The 23,650-nt window shown below is 30.0% G+C and overlaps 2 protein-coding genes across 4 annotated transcripts; one reads left to right on the forward strand and one right to left on the reverse strand.

The window, feature by feature from the left end:
• The first annotated feature begins 10,664 nt into the window (after positions 1-10,664).
• On the forward strand, positions 10,665-11,195 carry LOC21393457 (VQ motif-containing protein 17). The gene has a single exon (XM_010100911.2). It carries the CDS (start codon positions 10,665-10,667, stop codon positions 11,193-11,195), a length of 531 nt encoding a protein of 176 aa, XP_010099213.2.
• Positions 11,196-18,298: 7,103 nt separating this feature from the next.
• Positions 18,299-22,910, reverse strand: LOC21393458 (GTP 3',8-cyclase, mitochondrial). 3 transcript variants are annotated; one of them, XM_024167458.1, is made up of 8 exons: positions 22,642-22,704; positions 22,164-22,265; positions 21,434-22,042; positions 20,778-20,945; positions 20,492-20,683; positions 19,707-19,775; positions 18,700-18,789; positions 18,299-18,606 (listed from the first exon to the last, which is right to left on the reverse strand). In XM_024167458.1, exons 2-7 carry the CDS (start codon positions 22,221-22,223, stop codon positions 18,706-18,708), a joined length of 1,182 nt encoding a protein of 393 aa, XP_024023226.1. In that variant the 5' UTR covers positions 22,224-22,265; positions 22,642-22,704; the 3' UTR covers positions 18,299-18,606; positions 18,700-18,705. The 3 variants fall into 3 exon arrangements, with proteins under 3 accessions (XP_024023226.1, XP_024023227.1, XP_024023228.1); XM_024167459.1 differs by lacking the exon at positions 22,164-22,265 and having other exon boundaries at positions 22,642-22,910; XM_024167460.1 differs by lacking the exons at positions 18,299-18,606; positions 18,700-18,789 and adding an exon at positions 19,247-19,486.
• Between the last annotated feature and the right edge of the window lie 740 nt (positions 22,911-23,650).

Raw genomic sequence — 23,650 nt, forward strand, 5'->3', positions numbered from 1 at the left:
GGGCATTTGGTATGTAGTAATCAGTAGGAATCATATTCTTAGAAAAGTGATGGGAGTAATATAATTCTTATGAATAATACATTACTGTATTTGGTTCTGTAATGACTGAGAAAATTTCAGACCTTAAATAATACAATTCATATATTTTTTCAACAAATTTATCTAATTTCCCTAAAAAAATTAAAATTATTCATTCAGTTTCCGTATTATAGATTAGATTTTTTTTATAAAGTGAAGCAAAGCAAAAGCAAAAAATATAAAAATATAAAAATAATATATGAAACTAGGTAGTTAAAAAAAATAAAGATCTAAGTGGTTTAGGGGTAAAAGACTATTGTAGATTAATGGAGGAAAAACAAAAGGAGAAAAAAATAAAGTAAAGTAAAGCAAAAGCATAAAGAAAAGAATAAAAAAAAAATATGAAACTATTAGAGTGAAAAAGAAATAATGATCTAAGTGGATTAAGGGTAAGAGACTATAGTAAATAAATGGAGGAAAAAAAAAAGAGAAGAACAATAAAGTAAAGAAAAGCAGAAGAAAAAACAAAAAAAGAGTAATAAATTCAATAAAAGAAAAGAAAAGCAAATAAAAAAAAAAGAAAGAAAAAAAATAAAACTAAACCGCACCAAAACAGTGCGGTTTAGACAATGAAAAGACAAGGCTCTTTTATTATATAGTGATTAGTCTAAATTTTTCTAATTATATTATAAAACTTTAAAAGGGCGGAAAATATTTTGACGGGTGGACTCTTTCACCTTTTTCTTTTGCTTTGTAGTTTTTTTTTCTCTGATTCTCTGATCATTTGACGTATCGATAAATTAAAATTTTTTAACTGTTAAATTTACGTATTTTTTAATTTTTATATGATTTTATATAAATTTAACAGATAAAAAAATTTATCATATTAATATATTGACGTCTCATAAAAAATCCCTAACAAATTTTCGTTTCTTTTATAAAAATTTGTCTTGAGTCTTTGTATATAAGTAAGGTACTACAAATTGAAATGAAATCTATTGAACTGGTGGAGTAATCGGCTTTTGCTTTTTTCTTTTCCTTTTGTACTTGCTATAGTTATTCCCTTAGTACTTGTTGTTTCCTTGGAATTTTCCAGAGTTTTCTTTTATAAGTTAGTCATTAGTTTGTAACCGTTTTTTTTTATAGTAGTCAATTAATAATTGGTCAATTTATTATTAATTTATTAATAATTTATCATTGATAAAAATAATTTGTTGATTTGATTCATTGTCAATTTATCATTGATTTATCATTAATAAACATGTAATTGTTAATTGAAATTGATCAATAATGAATAAAAATTTCGTATTAATAAATAATAAACTAAAACTAATCAATAATAAATTAAGTCAATCAGCGATTAACTACTAAATTAATAAAAAAAATAAAAAAAAAAAGAAAATTCCCTACGACATGAAGCTACACACACTTTTTCCTATTTTGCATCATCGTGTGGAAAACGTTGATAATTTTGTCTTTCAACAAATTTATCCAATTTCCCTAAAAAAATTAAAATTATTCATTCAGTTTCTCTATTATAGATTAGATTTTTTTTTATAATTAGCTATTCCCTAAAAAAATTAAAATTATTCATTCAGATTTTTTTTTATAAAGTGAAGCGAAGCAAAGCAAAGCAAAAGCAAAAAATAAAAAAATAAAAAAATAATATATGAAACTAGGTAGTTAAAAAGAAATAAAGATTTAAGTGGTTTTTAGGAGTAAAAGACTATAGTAAATTAATGGAGGAAAAACAAAAGGAGAAAAAAATAAAGTAAAGTAAAGCAAAAGCATAAAAAAAAGAATAAAAAAATAAAATATGAAACTATTGGAGTTAAAAAAAAAATAATGATCTAAGTGGATTAAGAGTTAGACACTATAGTAAATAAATGGAGAAAAAAAAAAGAGAAGAACAATAAAGTAAAGAAAAGCGGAAGGAAAAAAAAAAAGAGTAATGAATTCAATAAAAGAAAAGAAAAGGAAATAAAAAAAAGAAGGAAAAAATTAACTAAACCGCACCAAAAGAGTGCGGTTTAGACGATGAAAAGACAATGCTCTTTTATTATATAGTGATTAGTCTAAATTTTTCTAATTATAATATAAAACTTTAAAAGGGGCGGAAAATACTTTAACTGGTGGACTCTTTTACCTTTTTCTTTTGCTTTGTAGTTTTTTTTTCTCTAATTCTCTGATTCACTTGACGTATCAATAAATTAGATTTCTTTTAATTATCAAATTTACGTATTTTTTAATTTTTATATGATTTTATGCAGATTTAACGGACAAAAAAACTTGTTTTATTGATATGTTGACGTATCAGAAAAGGTTTCTTACAAATTTTCGTTTCTTTTATAAAAATTTGTCTTGAGTCTTTGTATATAAGAAAGGCACTACAAATTGAAATGAAATCTATTAAACTGGTGGAATAATCGACTTTTTCTTTTTTCTTTTCCTTTTGTTCTTGCAATAGTTATTCCCTTAGTACTTGTTGTTTCCTTGGAATTTTCTAGCGTTTTCTTTTATAAGTTAGTCATTAGTTTGTAACTGTTTTTTTATAGTAGTATTGATCAATTTATTATTAATTTACTAATAATTTATCATTGATAAAACTGCAATTTGATTTGATTCATTGTTAATTTATTATTGGTTTATCATTAATAAACATGTAATTGTTAATTGAAATTGATTAACAATGAAGAATCATTTCTTATTAATAAATAATAAACTAAATTTAATCAATAATAAATTATGTCAATCAGCGATTAACCACTAAATTAATAAAAAAATAAAACATTTTTCTTAATTTTACAAAATTTCAGGTATTATTTAAAAAAAAAAAAAAACCCTAAAAAAACCATTTGCCTTTATATCTCATATTAACCATTTAAGCAAAGTATCTTTATTCTTAAATCATTACATGTACATCTAATCTAACAACTATTATAAGAGTCAAACTCTCTCTTCCAAGTTGGCATGCGGCGGCCCTTCCCTCTCTCACTTTGTTTTTTTTATTATTATTTTTTTGTTATCACACTTCTTTACTTTTTTTTTCTTTACCTTCATTCTTTTTCATTTTTTTAAGTGTTTTGTTTTTATTTTTTATTTTGTGAATTCTTTGAATGATTTAATTTAAATCTACTAATTAATCAATGTCATTTAATTACTATAAGCTCTATTATAGTTTCAACTTACAATACCTCAGGGCTAACGAAACTATTATAGTGAAATTTAATTGTCTTAGGGCTAACGAAACTATTATAGTGAAATTTAATTGTCTTAGGGCTAACGAAACTATTATAGTGAAATTTAATTGTCTTAATTATCGAGCGATTGTGCTAAAAATTTGAGTTCTTTTTCAATTTCTTATCGTATTATCATATCATTATCCGTTTAAGTTCTTTAGAAGTGCGTACATGTAACGCCTTAACCTCCCTTGAGTTTATTTTGCGGGACCCTAGTATAGTCGGGTCTTATTATCATATCGTATTATTATATTATCATACCATTGTCCATTTGAGTTCTTTAGAAGTACGTACCTGTAACGCCTTAACCCCCCTTGGGTTTACTTTGCGGGACCCTAGTATAGTCGGACCTGTTATCCATACGTATTGTCTCCTTTGAGTACTTAACAGCCCTTAAAGATTTATTCGCGTCCTCCAACACTTGAACTCAACATCTCTCTCCTTATCATAAGTTATAATTTATTATAATAATCAGATTAATATCTTATGGCTAAAACAATAATACTCATTAATGAGTAAATATTATAGTAATTATTAAAACTACCCATATAATTATATATATATATATATATATGATTCTGATATGATACAAATTATACGATTAATACAAGCCACTATCTTCATCCCCACTCAATCCTTGATCTCTTGACGTTGTGATGGTGATCTCTTAACCAATATCACACTCTAAACTATACAGCTTATAATTTGTTTATTAATGGGTTTCTCTACAACATTTTTTGACCGACTTATTGATCTATTCTTTTTTTTAGCAAATTATAATATTGGTAATTTGAGACTTGAAATACGTATGAGATATGTTTTTCTAAATAAAAAAATAATAATAAAAAAAACCTTATGTGCACTCTATTTAGCCGCTCAAAGTTACAGTAATCTATATTTAAAATATAAGAAGTCTTAAAAGCATATGGAAGTTCAACCAAAACGACACCGTTTTGGTCAAAATCCTCCCTCCTCTCCCTCCTATATTTTTTTCAGGCCCTTCTTTTTTTTTTTTTACTTCTTATCCCAAAAGTTTTTTATTTCTTCAATTTAGTCCTTTTTTACCTTTTCTTATTTTAGTCCTGAAATTTAATTTCATTTTCATTTTCATTTTTTGTCCTAAAACTCATTAATTAATTTTTCATTTTGTTTTTAATCCCTATTTATTTTTGTTCTAAATTTTTTTTTTTCCTTTTCATTTTTTCCTCTGTTTTTACCTTAAAATATATTTATTTTTCTCTTTCTAAAAAAAGAGTAATAAATTCAATAAAAGAAAAGAAAAGCAAATAAAAAAAGAAGGAAAAAAAACCTAAACCGCACCAAAACAGTGCGGTTTAGACGATGAAAAGACAAGGCTCTTTTATTATATAGTGATTAGTCTAAATTTTTCTAATTATATTATAAAACTTTAAAGGAGCGGAAAATACTTTAACTGGTGGACTCTTTCACCTTTTTCTTTTGCTTTGTAGTTTTTTTTTTCTCTGATTCGTTGATTCACTTGACGTACCGATAAATTAAATTTTTTTAATTTTATGCAGATCTAACGGACAAAAAAACATGTTCTATCGATATGTTAGCATATCAAAGAAATCCCTTACAAATTTTCGTTTCTTTTATAAAAATTTGTCTTGAGTCTTTGTATATAAGTAAGGTACTACAAATTGAAATGAAATCTATTGAATGTCGGCTTTTGCTTTTTTCTTTTCCCTTTGTTCTTGCAATAGTTATTCCCTTAGTACTTGTTGTTTCCTTGAAATTTTCTAGAGTTTTCTTTTATAAGTTAGTCATTAGTTTGTAACCATTTTTTTATAGTAGTCAATTAAAAATTGATCGATTTATTATTAATTTACTAATAATTTATCATTGATAAAATTGCAATTTGTTGATTTGATTCATTGTTAATTTACCATTAATTTATCATTAATAAATATGTAACTGTTAATTGAAATTGATTAATAATGAAGAATCATTTCATATTAATAAATAATAAACTAAAGTTAATCAATAATAAATTAAGTCAATCAGCAATTGACCACTAAATTAATAAAAAAATAAAGCAAAAAAAAGAAAATTCCCTACGACATGAAGCTACACACACTTTTTCCTGTTTTGCACCGTCATGTGAAAAACGTTGATAATTTTGTCTTTCAACAAATTTATCCAATTTCCCTAAAAAAATTAAAATTATTCATTCAGTTTCTATATTATAGATTAGATTTTTTTTATAATTAGCTATTCCCTAAAAAAATTTAAAATTATTCATTCAGATTCTTTTTATAAAGTGAAGTAAAAGCAAAAGCAAAAAATAAAAAAATAAAAAAATAATATCTGAAACTAGGTAGTTAAAAAGAAATAAAGATCTAAGTGGTTTAAGGGTAAAAAATAATATCTGACGTTGTGATGGTGATCTCTTAACTAATATCACACTCTAAACTATATAGCTTATAATTTATTTATTAATGGGTTTCTCTACAACATTTTCTGACCGACTTATTGATCTATTCTTTTTTTTAGCAAATTATAATATTGGTAATTTGAGACTTGAAATACGTATGAGATATGTTTTTCTAAATTAAAAAAAAAAAAAAAAAAAACCTTATGTGCACTCTATTTAGCCGCTCAAGGTTACAGTAATCTATATTTAAAATATAAGAAGTCTTAAAAGCGTATGAAACTTCAACAAAAATGACACCGTTTTGGTCAAAATCCTCCCTCCTCTCCCTCTTATTTTTTTTTCAGGCCCTTCTTTTTTTTTTTACTTCTTATCCCAAAAATTTTTTATTTCTTCAATTTAGTCCTTTTTTACCTTTTCTTATTTTAGTCCTGAAATTTTATTTTATTTTATCCTAAAACTCATTAATTAATTTTTCATTTCATTTTTAATCCCTATTTATTTTTGTTCTAAAATTTCATTTTCTTTTCCTTTTCATTTTTCCTTTGTTTTTACCTTAAAACTTATTTATTTTTATCTTTCTAAAAACAATTATTTATTTTATCATTTTAGTCCTTTTGTAACTTTTTTTTTATTTTTGTCTTGAAATTTTATTTTATTTTTCATTTCGGTTCTTTTTATCCTAAAACTTATTTATTTCTTTATTTGTCCCTTTTTTTATACCCTGAAACTTTTGCTTTTTTCATTTCGGTTCTTGTTGTGCTAAAACTCATGTATTTCTTTATTTTAGTGTTTTTCCCCTTTTATGTTTTTGTCCTAAAATTTTATTTTTATTCATTTTGGTTTCTTTTACCTTGAAATTTATTTATTTCTTTGCTTTAGTCTGTTTTTAATTTTTTTTTCACTAAAACTTTTGTTCTTTCATTTTTGTCCCTTTTACCCTAAAATTTATTTATGTCCTCATTTTAGTCTTTTTTTCTTTTTTTTTTTTAGTTTTTTTGGCTTCTTGCTTATAATTCTACTTTTTACCATTTTTTTTATTGGGGTTTTATATTCAGATTTTATATGGTTTTAATAATGACATGGTAATCAAAATTTAATATATAAATTACTCTCCAGATACGATGCACGTAGAGATAAACTAGTAAATAGAGTGCTAAAACACTTTGCTACTTTTACATGTGGGTCAAGGGAACCATTCCAATAAATGATATACGCAATAAGCGAATTTTATTTTGTAGGTAATCATTAAATCTATCTAAAAAGTTCTATGGCCCCTCTAGTTCACTAATTCGAGTTGAAATGTGACTTTATGTGAGAACTTTTTACTGTAGCAAAAAAGTTAGATGTGACTGTTTTTTAGAACTTTTTACTGTAGCAAAATTTGAATTCTAAACTTGAATCTGTGAAATGAACGGGATCTATATCACCAATTGAAAATTAACGAATCAATTAATTGTTACATCTTTTGGTAGATGATTTAGGATCTCTAAACACCTTTTTTTTTTCTTTGAGCTTGGGTTCCCCAGCTCGTTTTTTTCAAGAGAAAATGGGTAAGTCGAGGATCCTTAACATTTTAATATACAGAATTTTCAGCTTGTTAATTTGATACGATAATGATTTATTAGTATACTTTATTGGGTTGATCTATATGCACTTCAATATTTAAACAATATCTTGTGTTAAGCATGTGAGATAAGTAAAAGATATCAATACTATTTTATAATAGATATACATTGTTCATGAGGTTAAAATAATGTATATAACCCTATTCACATGATTCATGATATGTGCCAAAAGAAGAACAATTGATGAAGAACTACTATCGACAAAAAAAAAAAAAAAAAAAAAGAATTTTCGGCGAAAAAAGAAAACTATAGAGAAAAATAAGAGATTAGCTAGGAAATTTCAATACTATAGCATCTACAATAATATATGGCCACTTTAATTTATATACAAATGACTAATATCTATACAGAGGGGCTAGGGCCAAGTTTGAATTGTTTGTGGGTTTTTAGAATATACTAATACTTGTAAAATACGATGCAAGGAAAATATAAGTGGTAACAACATTATATTAAGGACATTCTAAGATATTCAGGTAATGGCAACAAAAGAAGATTTTGAGAAATAAAGCACAGTTTACTTCTTAAAATTAGATTTAGACAGTATTTCATAAATAATCTATAGTAAACCTTTAGATCAACTTTAAGTTACAAAACTATGTTCCACCTCATCTTAGATTAATTTATAATCAAGCAAATCATTTTATAAAAGCAATCCCAAATTACTTGTCAATGTCGGTTCATTTCAAGAGTTTTAAGAATTTAAAGCAAGGCGTTAGCCTGCCCATGGAGACGGGCTTAGTGCGTGATTAATTAGGGAATAATGAATATGTATGTTTAACCTCAAAGTAGGACATGAAAATAAGTAGTTAATATAACGTCCGGTGACAGTCATCAATCCCTTAAAGTAAGATGTTTAAAAAGGGATAAATTGTGCAGTTCCACATCATTTAGGGATGGTTATAGGTGATGGTTTATAAGAACATTATTTCCAAATGGTATGAGGCCTTCTGGAGTAAAATCTAAAAGCAAAACCATACGGATTCAGGCTCAACGTCGACAATATCATATTAGGTAGAAGTACGAATATTTATATTTATATATATATATATATGTATATATACCTTTTCCTCTGAAAATGCTAGAAAGAATGAGAATGAACTCATATAATAATCTATTCCCCAACACAAATAAAATGTGCTCTTATAAACTTTGAGAGTGCATTCTAATAAGTTGTTAATTCAATTCTCTGTTACCTCATTGGACCAAGCAATCCGTATATGATATATATAGATGAGTTTTTAATGATTATGTCTCTATCGGTGGTCACTCATTAGGTATAGCAATTTAATGACGCAGCGTGATAAAAATCTAATTTCATTAATTGTAATAAATTTTTTTAATCAACTACCTAATTTATTACAACCATAGAATCAATATCTTATAATTAAAACAATGATACCCATTGATGGACAAATATTTAAATAACCATTAAAACTACATCCATATATGTAATCACATTTATAACAACTGTAGAACAAATATTAATTATATTCAATGATTAATTTTCATACTAAATATTAATATATATATATATATATTAATAGATATACTAACCAACCCTCTAACCAGTCATTTTGAGAGTTGACCATGATCACCTCAAGTTGAAGTATCATATATGTCAAATGCAGCCCATTATTGCATAAAGGGAATTGATCTCTGGGGTAGAGAGAGAATACTTTTAATTAAAGTACTTGCAATAAAAGAACTGGACCATAGATTTAAATTGTCCATTCCCCTAAGAAAATTTTTTAAAAAAAGGACTGAAATAAAATTCGACATTAATGTTATTGTATACTTCTCGTTCCATATGTAAATATAGACGTGCATGTCACATTGTCAAGTTACAAAGTGCATATCACATTGTCAAGTTACAAAGTCTTTGGCCCAATCAAAGTTATAAAAGCCATATTAGTATACATGTTAAAACTCAGTTAATCAATATGTAACGTTTATTGGACCATTCGACATAATCTCAACTAATTAAGTGCATAAAAGTTCACTTATATATATAGTCATTTCGATTTCTAACTAAAAAAGAAAAACAACATAAAGCAAAAAGAATATCAAGTATCAAATTTAACGGGGAAGAATTGGCAAAATGTGATTTGTAAATAGTACCCTTTTTAACAAAGACAAGCCTTTTTAGAACGAGCTCTTATGACAACATGACATTTGTTTTTGCTGAAATGTCACATTTTTATAGTGGCTAAGGCATTAGCGCAGAAGTTAAAATAACGGTTGTACAAATTTTTGAGAAAAAAGAGAAAGAAAAAGAGATAAAAGAAATAAAAAAAAAGCGAGGAAAAAAAGATTTAAAGCAAAAGACATGGAAAAAAAGACTCAAGAAAAAAAAATTTTGCGAAATGTTTTGCAACTGAAGCTGAAATTTATGAGGATCACAGGCAAAAGATGTTTATGTAAAGATACATTTGAGAATAAATTAATTTAACAAAATAATTAAAAAATAATATTTTAAATAACTGTAAGAAAAATATTTAAATGAGATATATTTAAAAATATATAAAAATCAAATGTTAAAAAGTGCAATAAAAAGAGATAGGGAGGAAAATGAAAGGAAAATAAAAAGGTTAAAAATTATATTTAAAAAAAAGGCTAACGAAGGGTGGGCAACGAAACCCCACCCAAAGAAACGGATTCTCACTTAGGTATTAGGAAAGATATACACATATTAAGATAAAACCTAGTTTAGGTTATCTTTTTCGACGCATATGTGGAAATTAACCAAGGAATGTAGTTTTTTTATCTCCTCCATCAACCAATTAAGTACATGTGAATAAACAAACCTAATTTCCGTCAAGTTGATCTACTATCAAGCTTAGGTCTAATGAGCTTGGACAACATATTTAATGTGTGTTTAAATATTCATTTAAGTGTCAAGCCCTCTACCCAAAAAAAAAAAAAACAAAAAGCTGTATGAATAATAATATTAATATGGCTAGAGGACCCCATGGAGTGTTTTGAGATCCATTGACTCTTGCGGAAGGAAATATCCATCCGAACATGGCTTCCAAAAGACAAATTCTTTGATATTCTCCTCATTCTCTCTCTCTCTGTTTTTTTTTTCTTTTTTTTTTTTTTGGGATGAAACGTAATCTTGCCATCAAATTGATTGGATCACTTGGAATATATGTCATGTTATAAATTTCTCTATTTAAGCTAGTCTTAAACTTTGATTAAAAAAAAATTCTTTATTTGATCAAATAGACATAGCAATTTCCAAACATATAAAGCTAGATGGCTCTTCAGTTACACAACCACCCCTTATTTTCCATCATTTATTCTCTCTCAAAAAAATATTGTGTATTGAGGTCTAGGGTTCCCTAAGTTCAACTTAAAAAAAAAAAAAAAGAGTTTGTTTTGTTGGGCATGGAAAAGATGATGATGAAGCCAAAACCACTCAATAATCCTCCCGGTTCAGCTAATTCTGCAAATAACAAACTGGCCATGCACAAAGATTCACACGTTATAGCAAAGTTGAAGCCAAAGATTCGCATCATCCATGTGTTTGCGCCGGAGATCATAAAGACCGACGCTGCCAACTTCCGGCAGTTGGTGCAAAGTCTTACCGGAAAAGGGGCGGGGGATGCAAGGGGAAAAGACGATCATCGTGCCCAAAACCGAAAGGGTTTTCGTTCCACCGATGATGATCAGCCAACGAGCAAGAAAACGGTCGACCAAAAGCGCGATGATGATCAGTTTCCGGTGGTGATCAAGAAGGAGGAAGCTGAGGAAAATTTGTGGAGTGGTGATCATGATGAGAAGATGATTAATAGTAGTAGTTTCTTGGATGGTTTCTCGGATTTGGACGGCTTTATTGATGAGATAAGCGAATTTCGTTCTTTTCCCTTAAGATCATCTTCTCGTATGGACCGTGTCTTTCATGAAGATCCAAACTAAACCATGAATTTTTTTTTTCTTTTCTATCTTTCTTGTTTTCTTCTCTTTATTTGGTTATTTTCCGCTACTCTATCTGATCCTTCAACATATAATTGAGATCTTAGCTAAATATATCAGCACTCAAAAACTGTGTGATTAAAGGTTTTTTTTCTTTCTTTTTTTTTTTTTTTTTTTTTGCGATAGAATTTTGTGTGCTAATAATTGAGAAGTACTAAAGATTGGTACAATATACTGAGGTCGATTTGTACATTGTTCTGATCTAGTACTTATATTTGTGGTTGTCTTCTTCTTATAGAACTTTTAGATTCATGCTTTTAAGTCTAAGTTCGTAACATAACTATCTGAGTTGCATTAAAATCTTTCCTATTTGTGATAATTCTTTCTTTTTTGGATTAGATACCTTTTGTGTAATTTGTGATCTATATTAATTCGGGTATTTATTTATATAATTAATCTTTGAAAAATTGCAATATTCTCTACATAATGCATATATGTTAAATCAGTTAAAATGAAGATCCTAGCTATCAAAGTAGAAACAAATAAATAGACATTACCACTATGGAATTTTAGTTTACAAATTCTCCCAAAATATTAAGCTTTCCTCAAAACAAAAAAAAAAACAAAAAAAACAAAAAGAAGAAGAAGAAGAAGAAGAAGAAGCTGGTAATGAGGGTCAATAAAAATGTTTTAATTTTTTTATTCAAACGAAGGTGAAAAAACGAAAATGTAATTGCAGGAAAAAAAAATTTATTTTTCATTTACGTTCCTTTCTAAGATAGGGAGAAACGATAATAAATATGTTCAAAAAATCAAATAAAAAAAATGTTCAAAGTTTTCTCTTGATCATTTTTCTCAAATGAATTGTTGCTCTCCCACAAGAGTTTTTTATGATCTCTCACACTTCTTTATATCCTTCAGAAAATAACTCCTAACAAACAATTAATCTAAACTATAATAATGTACATTATCTCATTTTATTTAAGTTTTATCGCATTTTGTTGAACGCAAAGGATATCCATAAGTGACCGCCCACTCTCTGACCTTCATACAAGTATTATGGAATATATATATTTGAAATTCCGACAATGGAGGTTGAGAGCTTGTTGTTGACTTCTTGAACTACAGCAATAAAAAATAAATAAATAACCGTAAATAAATAACATCAACCACTTTAAATTGTCAACTCATGTATATCCAAATAAAAATGGAGATTCTCAGGAAAAAAAAAAATATGTAATATTAAATATAGTTGCTTTTCAAATGAAAGGACAAAGTTCATCTTTTAACCCCAAATTTAATATATATCTGGACCCACAATTGGGCAATTAGATATAAGATCCATGTGGTGTGAATGTACCTGTCATTATACACATTGCTTTTTAGTACATCATCCTAAGCAAGTAGCTAAGTTTTGGCATTTTAAAAAGGTAAAAATAGTTAATAAAATACTATTTACCCCATTCATTTTGGAATAATGCTAGATATCTTAATTATTATCTCATCTCTATATTGAATAAGTATATGTTGGTGAATATTTTTTATTAATGCTGTATCACCTTATTTAAAATGCCAGTTGATATTAGAAAGTAAGCATTATAATCATACGGCCAAACGTTAACAGTTTGTCACAAGTTTTCTTTTATGAGGTAATGTCAAAATAATATAGGGGAAAATTTCATTTTGGTATCCTTTATTATTTTGAAATTTAAGTTTAGTATCTTTTGTTTTTAAAAATTTCATGTCAGTATCTCGACCTTTTAAAAAATCTTTTTTTAGTACCTCAGAGCTATTTATTAGGACACGAAAAACCAAAACTGCCCTTATTGTAAAAATTCATCTATTGACCAGAAATTTAAAGAAATTAAAAACAAAAGATTTTAAAAATTGTTATACATGTAACCAAATACCCAAAAACTCATTAAAAGAACTTGCTTCTTTCTTCAAAATTTTGACGTTTGCGTTTTTTTTTGTTCGGTGCTCTTCCTCTCTTCCCTCTTGAAGTTGTGCTGAACATTGTTTTCAACTGATTCTTGTGGCACTCAATGTACAGTCAGAGTGTTTAGTTATAGATATAATAATTTTTAAAATCCTTTTTTTCTTTTAAAATTTTGGTCAACAGATGAATTTTTATAATAAGAATAATTTTATCTTTTCATGTCTTAAAAAATGACTCCGAGGCACCAAAATTTTTTTTTTTAAAAAAGTTGAGATACCGGCATGAAATTTCAAAAACATAGAGCATCAAACTCAAATTTTGATAGAACAAAGGTCCCATAATATAAACATTATTTAAACTTCCAAGTATGTATGTTTCATTGTACTAGCGAGTTAATTTGCTTTTCACCACAAGATTTTGTATAGACCTTCTAACAAAATTACTAATAATACATCAATCAGCAGTGTCAGAATCTTAAAGAAAAATTTAAAAATCAGAGTCAAAAGACTCGTAAGGAACTCAAAATGATTTGCAAAGAAAATAAGTTCTAAAGAAATTTAGCAAATTGCAATTTTGCACAATGTGCTTGCAAGAAGTCAAGGGATGGAACAATCAAAACGGGCATCAACAAAAATCAAGGCCAAAATTAGCCATTTGAGAGCACCCAAAAAAAAAAAAAAAAAAAAAAAAGAAATGGCTAAATGACAAACATCCTACGAAAAAAAGGTATAAAGTTTTTAAGAAATATATTTTAAGGCCAACATTTTGAACGTTTCAAAATTTGGTTTTGGAATGCAAACCAAATAGGTTCAAATCTCTACTTCGATAATGCCTTTAAAGCAATCCAAATTAATCTGGGGTGCGGGTTCCGCATCATCGTCCCGTAACTGTCCTCTCCGAAAACTCTCAAATCGGCGATCGTGTTGACAGGATTCCCAGGATCCATGCTCTACAAGAGTGTAGGCATGATTGTCGTATTGCAAATAATAATCATCAAGGGTTTGTTTACCATTGTCGAACGTGCTCTCATCGTGGGACTGGGATATGGGGACGCTTGCTAGACTTACTAGACAACCTGAAATGTTCTTCTGAGAAATTAATTATAGAGAATAAGGTCCTTTTCTCCTCATAGATCAATAACACAATCATAACTTCATCAATCAAAAACTCCTAGCGGGTGTTTAGTATGGGGTAATCTCAGGGATAGAAATGAGAATCTTTCAGATTCTCATGTTTGGTACAATTATTAGATTTTTTTAAAACCCAAGAAAGTGAAGCCCATGGGTTTCACATTACTATATTTTGGAGTAATCTTAATCCCACCTAATAGAGTGTTATTCACTTTCTCTGGAAAATAATATTATGGGAAAAAAGAAATAATCTGCTTTAATCTCTGTCTCTCACCCTTCTCTTCCCAGCCCAGCCGCCTGTCTATCTCACCCTTCCCTTCCCAGCCTTGCAACTGCACCACTCTTCTGTCGACCACGCTGCCGCTGCCTTCCGATCCACCATATCGTCATCAAAAATCTCGCCGACATCATCTACACCAACTAAATTACCATCGATTGACACATGAGAATGACTTAGCATGTCTTGAAAGCACTCGTATGTAGAGGAGAACATTTGCTATCCTATATAACTACCTTAGAATCATTGGCAATTTGAGGGGAACAAAAAATATGGATGTTGAAGAATTGACAGCTATATTCCTACATATATTAGCTCATGATAAAAAAAATAGGATTATGAAACTCCTATTTGCACACTTGGGTGAAACAATAAGTCACCAATTCTATATTGTCTTAAAAGCGGTGTTACGCTTCCATGAAGTATTACTAGAAAGGCTAGAGCTAGTTCCACAAAATTCCACGAATGAAAGATGGAAATGATTTAAGGTGAAAATTTTAAATATCTCTAAATTTTTATTATTTGTATGTTAATATGCGGTAGGTATGTGGGCTTAAATTATTATTTGTATTTTAGAACTGTTTGGGAGCACTTGATGGAACATACATCAAGGCCAATGTATATATGTAGCAGACACGCCTAGGTACCGTTCCAGAAAGGGTGAAATTGCTACCGACATGTTGGGAGTATGCTCTCAAGATATGCAATTTATTTATGTATTGCCTGGATGAGAGGGTTCTATATCTGACTCAAGAGTTTTACAATATGCTTTATCTAGGAGGAATGGGTTGAAAGTTACACAAGGTAAATATGTATCTTCTTGACAGTTATAGAGTCATACACATTAAAATGTGTATGCATTTTTATATTTTATAATAAATATTGAAATGATTTACATGATATTACTACCTATGTGATGCTAGTTATCCTAATGGTGAAGGCTTTTTGGCTCCTTATAAAGGACAACGCTACCATTTAAATAAATTGACATACCTTCCTGAGACTCCTGAAGAGTTTTTTAACATAAAACATTCCTCGACTAGGAATGTTAATGAGAGGACATTTGGACTTTTGAAGGGGCAATGACCAATTCTTAAGAGAAAATCATTATATCCGATCAATATACAATGTAGGATTATTGCAGCATGTTGTCTTCTTCACAACTTAATTAGGAGGGAAATGGCTATTGATCCTTATGTTTTACAATTGGAGGAGGAGGAGGAGGAAGAAATATAGCATTACACACATATTGAAACATCCAATGCTTGGACTACATGGAGAAATAACTTGGCTAGGGAAATGTTTGACCAATGGCGGGAAAATCGCCATTGATATGGTTTATGTGTGACACTGTTGTTGTGATTCTTAATAAGTATGTATGACATTTTTGTTGTTATTCTTAATAAGTATGTATGACATTGTTGTTGTAATTCTTAATAAAGATATATTGATATGTTGCTTTGTTTTATCTAGTATTATTAGTTTTGTTTTCATATTAAAGTGTATAATTTGTACACATAATGGATGCTAATGGAAGGAAGCATCAATGGACTGCATTGGAAGATTCAAAGCTAGTGGAGTGCTTGTTGGATATGGCTAATAGTGAAAAATGAAAAGCGGATAATGGTACGTTCAAGCCCGGTTACTTGACACAATTGGAGAAAATGATGAATGAAAAGATTCCACAATGTGGCTTAAAGCACAACCACACAATGATTCTTGTGTAAAGATATTGAAGAAACAATATCATGCCATTTTTGAAATGTTGAGCCCTGCCAGTAGTGGCTTTAGTTGGAATGATAAGGATAAATGTGTCATGGTTGAGAAAGATGTGTTTTATAAGTGGGTTAAAGTTAGTATTTTTTTTAACCGGTTATAAATTTCAAGTTTTAGTATATTAGGATCTTTTATTGTTTAATTTACATTTCATATCTATTACAAAGTCACCCAACTATAAAAAGGCGTAAGAAACAAGTCGTTTCCTTATTATGATGAGTTAGAACATGTGTTTGGAAAGCATCGTGCTAATGGACAAGCTACAATGGGATTGAATGATATGGTTGATGATATTGATAAAGAAACAGAAAATTATCTTGATTATGATCCCTTGCTTATGTCTGATGAGAACATAGATACTGCAAGTATTAGTGGTCCTAGCACACAATCAACTTCAACACCATTAATATCATGAGGGAAAAAGAGAAAGAGATCTCAAAGTGGAGATGTATTGCTTGATGCTTTAACTGAGACAGTACAAAAGTTTTCTAATATGTATGCTATGGCTGGTGAGAATATTAGTAGGCTTGCTAATTGCTTTCAATACGAGGCTGATAGTGCTGCAAGGAGGATGCATGTGTTTGATGAATTGAAGAAGGTAGAAGGACTAACAAATGCACAACAAGTACGAGTCGGAAAACTTCTTGTCCAAAACCATGACACCACCAGCTATTTCTTCACGTTGGATGATGAATTTAAGTTAAATTTTCTTCTATCTCTTTTGGAATTAGTTAGGTTGAAGCTTTTGGTACTATATTTACAAACATGAGTATATGGTCCAATATTTAGATCTTTTGATGGCATCTTTTGCACTTTTATATGTGGTCCTAAATTTATAACTTTTGATGATAGGTTTGGAACCTTATTGGAGTATATGGTCTCATGTTTAGAACTTTTTGAGTATAGAGAATTTTAACTAACATTTTGAGACCCCTATTATTTTATAATTTTATGGATTACTTGTTGTGTTATATTTTATACTTTTTAAAATATTAGTGCTAATGTTATGGGCTAAATATTTAAAAAATATTAGTGCTAATTATAATTTATTTAAAAAAAATATTTTTTTAATACACAATATTCTCATGCACAACCAAACACAATGATGTATTATTCTTGAGAATTTAAAAGAAAATTCATGTATGAAACCAAACACAGTAATGTATTATTCTTAAAAAATATATTACCTTCATCATTTTCTTAGAAATATGATTCTTACTGATTACTGTGTACCAACCTAGTGTCTTTTCAACAGGAATCAAAACTCAAAAATGACCAATATTACTTTTCCTTATTTGCTGAACTACTTGTAGGTGTAAACTGTTTCCATACAATTTGCAAAGCATTTTTCATTACAATGAATATACAATTTTCTTTTGTTAACTCGATTCTTAATGGCTAAACTCCAAAGAGAAAAGAGAACATAGAGAAATGCGCATATGTAATTAAAGCTGCTCCATTGGAATTAAACATAAGTTATACAACATGAACAGTATTGAGTAAAAGATTCTATTTTCTTACAAAGCCAATAAAATGGATAAATTAAGGGTTGTTCTTTTGCAACGAAACTCAAAAAAAATTTAAATTTAAATTACAACTTTATTCAAGTTCATATTTTTTTGTAAAATTTGATTTTGAATTCGAGTTTGGGATTAAACTCGAGTTCAAGTTTTCCCTTCAACTTGAGTTCATAAAGTCGAACTCAAGTTAATGAACAATACAATGTGATAACTTTTTCATTTTAATTCTGATTGAGATGATTTTTTTTCTATGCATTCATAACGAAAAGACGAATAAAACCTCACCCATATACCCTATTAAAATTTTTCATCACTATTGATTTTTTATTAAAATACTATCTAAATACAAATTTAAATTTTGACCCACCTAAACACAAACTCAAAAAGATTTTCAATTCAAATGTGCACATCCAAACACAAACTCAAGTTACAACTTCAACTCAAGTTATAACTCAAACTCAACTCAAGATCATCACTCAAATTACCTTAACTCAAAAATGCAAAAGAACAACTAGAGAGGCAAAAAACGGAGCAAAACGGAGCTAAACATCCCTCCATAATTATAAACTTTACCAATGGTATAAGTAGGAGCGGCTGTAGTTGATCTTGGAGTCTGATATTATGATTCTTGCTTATGACGCTATCTCAATGACGAACAAAATACGCCCTAATGTATTCGATGTTCAGAATCCGGAAAGACCAGGGAAAAAAAGATAATCAGCTCCATGCACGTCTACCATTGGAAAATGAAGAGGTATCCTAGTATCACTCGCTGGCCAATGCAAGAAATTTGAGCCTTACATTAGAAGAGTGAAAAGCAATAGAGTTCCAACTGAAGATAATTAGAAAACTTTTGTGAATGTACCGAGCTTTAGCCGCCGATGTGTATCATAGGCCTGTTTGCCGTCTTCGCAATGTCAAACATTCCAGCATGTGAGGCTTTCTTCCTCTTCACCTGAAACAAGGGAACTCATGAATCACACAGATGTTTATGTGGGAAAACAATGGAAAAGAAATGCGGTTGGGGATACAGAAATATATATACATATATATATAGATATATACACACATATTTGACAGACTTCCTGGTTCGTTGAAAAGAAAAAAAAAAAACAATAAAAAAGTTGCTAGAATCACAATAACCCTTGTCACTACTAGAAATCTTTTCTTAAACATACTTGGGGCAACCTTGTATCTTACAAACTAAAAGAAGATATTAGATTCTGAACTATTTCAAAGGCTTACAAACTTATATATAAGGTGGTACAGATTGATATGAGTAGATTTGAATGCATTAATGACTCTTAGAAAACAGAAATAGTTGTTACTCTTGCAAGACAAGAACGATTAAAAGTGGAATGAGTTCCTAATAAACATTAATGAATTATGACTCCATAAGAAAGAAGAAATTTATAACCTAATTTGACCGACTATTTGGCTCTTGAAAAGTAGAAACAAGAATGCTTAAAAGTAGACTGAGTTCTACAAACATTAATGACACCTTACAAAGAAGAAAACTTACTCTTTGACTTACATTATGGACCCTTGGACTAACGCTTTGACTTTGCATAGAAAGTATCATTGCTTTGGGATGCACAAATATAACATCAACCCACAATAGAAGATCCCATTCCCAAGTAAGGTATTTAGCTCTATGAATATTGACATATGGTTATTACTCAAACGTAACAAAGATCTCAGGATTTAGGAAAAGATATTTGAAAAGTAAAACCAATGATCCATATTATTGACGTATAGCTATTACACAAAGCAACAAAAATCCCCCATTATGCCTATTAAAACCATAGTACAAGGATTACTGGCTATGTAGCTGAAGCTTAGGAAATATGTAGAAAGTTTTTGAACACCTACCGCTGCCTCAATTATTTCCCTTAGTTCGTGATCATCAGCGCCACGTCGAAGGGGATCTCTTAAGCTAACCTGCAAAAGGAGAATTTCCAATAAGAAGAATATCTTTTTAGCTTATAAAACGCAGCCAAGCTGCTTCATATTCTCAATGAACTACTATCAGAAAACATTAGAGAAGCCTCAAGGCTCCTTTATGGTGCAATATGATCACAGCAACTAAACTATCTCCTAAAATAAAGTACACACAAAAAAACAAGAAAAAAAAAATTGTGGATTGATTGACAAAGAAATAAGTCAATGTCTTAAACCTAAAACCATGTACTAGTTAAGAGACCAAATTTTGAATAGTACAATTCAAGCATGGCCACTTAGCGAAACGAGCACCATTATGGCATGAGTAGACAGCTACAGCTAACTATATTCCACATTTTGCTCAAATGCATCAATAAGGGAACTAAAAAAGGGTACTTTATCAGAGCACAACAATGAGTGGGTGAAGTGAAAACGAGTATGAGCTGTAGCGTAATCAATGTGTTCCTTCACCTAATATGAAGCATTTACATGAATATATCCCTGTCATACATCACAGATGTTGATGAAACGAAATGATGATTCCATTGGAAAAAATAACTTAGGGATGGTCTCCAATAAAAAGAAATAACCACACGAGCAATTTCCAATACTCCAGCAGCACAATTGCTAAATCATCAAATGAGGAAATACTAACGACAACATATTATTTATGTCATATTCGAACCTAAGTGTTGTTTAAAGAGACAAATAAATACCTCTGAGGGACCGAATAAGCATACTTTGAAATTCCCATCAGCCAAAAGACGCAATCTATTGCAACCAGCACAAAAATGCTCGGTCATTGATGTGATAAAAGAAACTGCACCTTGATGGCCCTCTATTTTGAAATTCTTGGCTGTATCCGTTGGGTGATCCTGAAGTCTCTTTATGCTAGGATATTCTCTTACCTGTTTCAGTAGTGATGATGAACGACTTAGCTTATAGAAAAAGGGATACTCAGACAAATGCAAAGAGGGAATACCTGTCAGAATTGTACCTTACCACTCTATCGAACATTTCCGAATAGGATACTAGCTTCTTCACGTTCCAAACGTTTCCATCAAAGGGCATGAATTCAATGAAGCGGATGTTAATTGGCTTTTCACGGGTCAGTTCCACAAAATCAGAAATCTCGTCTTCATTGAACCCTCGCATCACTACACAATTCACCTAAAACAGAGAAAAATGGATGTGTCAAATGAAAGCTTAGAAATGTGAAGACACATAAGAGTGTGTGTTATGTTAGCATATCAAGGCACAGTGAAAAAGAAACCTTAAGGATACAATCAACACAAAACCTGATGCAGGACGAATAGGGCAAGAACGTAGAGAGAAAAGGAGAGGAAGGAAGAGGGGGAAGTAGGGATAGAGAGAAATAATGAATATTCAACATCATTAATCAATGTCTTCGCCAAAATAACAATCACTAGGCCTATTTATAAAGAAGCAACAACACAATAATAAGATAAACTTACCAAAGCTAAATAATCCTAATAAAAAAACATGACTTTCAATTCCTAATTTCTCAATATCTTGTTCCTCATGAAAATCACTAATAAGAAGTTCAAGAACATAACACATCAGAAAAATAAGTAGTCATTTGGAAAAATGGACTTCAAAAAGCTAAAAATACGCAGGCATAAGTGAGCAGTACATACTTTAACAGGATTGTAACCAAGTTCTACAGCAGCATTGATTGACTCCAGAACCTTGTGATGCCCTCTGCGCCTGGTCAGAAATTCAAACTTTGCCGGGACTAATGTGTCTAGACTAATGTTCAAAGAAGTCAGTCCACACTCTTTGAGCCTTGGAAGCTTCATCGCAAGAGTGAGTCCATTTGTGGTCATGGCCAGTGTCTTCAGACCTTTCAAGTTAGACAAGCCTAAACATATATCTTCGATGTCTTTCCTTATGGTTGGTTCACCTCCGGTCAACCTGATTTTATTGACTCCAGAGCTGGTAAACAGATTGGCGACGCGAAGAATCTCGTCTTGGTTGAGAAGCTGAGGTTTTGGAGTGAGGTCCACACCCTCTGCCGGCATACAGTATTGACACCGCAGATTGCAACGGTCTGTTAGCGAGATCCTCAAGTAAGTATGTAGCCGTCCAAACGAATCGACTAGCATTTGAGAAACGGGATTATCATCCTTCGGAACATCCTCCTGCAACTTGGCAAAACAGGTGCTGTACCACCTCGTTCGAATGCTGGATATACCTTCATCCTCAATGCTTCTCAAGTTAGTATTCGACCCCTTTCCAGACTTGACCTGAATATCATTAATCAGTAACACTTCCTCCATAAAGTTCTCATTTAAGATTTGAAGTGCTAATACCATTATTTACCAAAAAATAATAATAATAATGTGTTAGGTAAGATCAAGGCAGTACTTTTGCTAGTAAATTCCTTTTAGGCAGGGAAAAACTTGATAGAATTCCAATTTTCCTCATTCAATCACACCAGATTCAATGGGAAAATTACAAAATCCTCACCTGGGTTCAAAAAATAAATAAAGAAACATAAAACAATATGAAAAGTGAAATTTGAACCCCCATTTTTATCATCTCCAGGACACAAAAAATAGTAAAATAAATAATGAAAAGAAACAAAGAAAATCAACGACCCAGAGAAGTGTTGACAATTCTTTATCATCTCCAATTATAAGTTTCTTGGTTTCGTGATCAGTTCAGAAATTATTTTCATATGGGAATTCTCATACGTAAACTAACAAATTAAGGGTAAGAGTCGAATAAATCAAAAGATTGATATAAAGACAGATTTAAGCGAGAGAAAATTGAAAACTTTTCAAACTCTTGTTCTCGCTATTGAACAGAAATTCAAAAATAAATAAATAAGACGATCACTTACCGCTATTGAAGAGAATTTTTTGAACCGGAGAGCGGAGTCGGTGAAGCGGCTCATCATCGTTCGAGCCAGAAGGAAGAGAGAGAAAGAGAAGGAAAAGTGGTATTTTTATTCTATATCTATATGCAAGTGTAGAGAGAGAAATGGTTGGCGTTTTCAAAGCTGGAAGTGGAGACAGACCAGAGAAGGGTGCTTCCATTTTTATAAGTTATTTCCTTTGTGGGTTATATTGTAAACTTCTTTTTTGGCTCTTTCCTAGGATTTAGAAATTTCTTAGGATTTTGAAACTTATCTATATCCACTTTATAAGGTTTGAATGGACTGCATTTTTTGTAAGTTCTCTAGGCTGACTCAACCAAAAAGTTGGATGGATGTGTTAAAAATCCATTAGGGGTGCACTCAATTAGGGGTTCACTAGTGGACGGCTTGGGAGGTTTTTAAGAGGTTGCATTAGGAAAATGTGAAATACAAACAACGTCATTGCTTTCGTATATAAATTTATAAAATTTTAGAGAAAGAAGATAAATACTCTTAAAGAGTGCGTGCATCATGATTTATATCTTTTACTTTTAATTGATGATTTTTTTTATTTATACCTTTTACTCTTAATTGATGATTTTTTTAATCAAATAAATATATTAACAAAATGGTATTAATCAAGAACTCATACATTTTTTAAGAGTAAATTTCCCGTTTAGTTCGCTGATTCGAGTTTTTAATTCGAGTTGAGATGTGATTTTATGTGAGAGCTTTTTACAGTAGTAAAAAAGTTAGATGTGATTGTTTGTGAGAGCTTTTTACTATAACAAAATTCAAATTCTAAACTCGAATCAGCGAAATGAACGGGACCATCATCATTCATTTTTTAAAGTCTAGTCATTCATACATATTGTTTTGTTGTGTCAATCATCAAACTCAATATCACTATGTCAATTTCAATCCCGATACTAGTTCTAAACTCGATCCTAGACCTTGACCGCAATCCCATAGCCCAACTTTGAACTTGAGTTTT

The sequence above is a fragment of the Morus notabilis genome, unplaced genomic scaffold (genome assembly GCF_000414095.1).
Source record: "Morus notabilis unplaced genomic scaffold, ASM41409v2 Scaffold1764, whole genome shotgun sequence".
NCBI classification, from domain to species: domain Eukaryota; kingdom Viridiplantae; phylum Streptophyta; class Magnoliopsida; order Rosales; family Moraceae; genus Morus; species Morus notabilis.

Excerpts from the sequence above, each read along its gene's own strand:
- LOC21393457 (XM_010100911.2), top strand. The coding sequence starts at position 10,665 with ATGGAAAAGATGATGATGAAGCCAAAACCACTCAATAATCCTCCCGGT.
- LOC21393458 (XM_024167458.1), bottom strand. The coding sequence starts at position 22,223 with ATGAGGAAAATTGGAATTCTATCAAGTTTTTCCCTGCCTAAAAGGAAT. Across the intron at positions 20,684-20,777 it reads CGGAAATGTTCGATAGAGTG|GTAAGAGAATATCCTAGCAT; the intron begins GTAAGGTACAAT and ends CTACTGAAACAG. Across the intron at positions 18,790-19,706 it reads GGGAAATAATTGAGGCAGCG|GTGAAGAGGAAGAAAGCCTC; the intron begins GTAGGTGTTCAA and ends CCCTTGTTTCAG.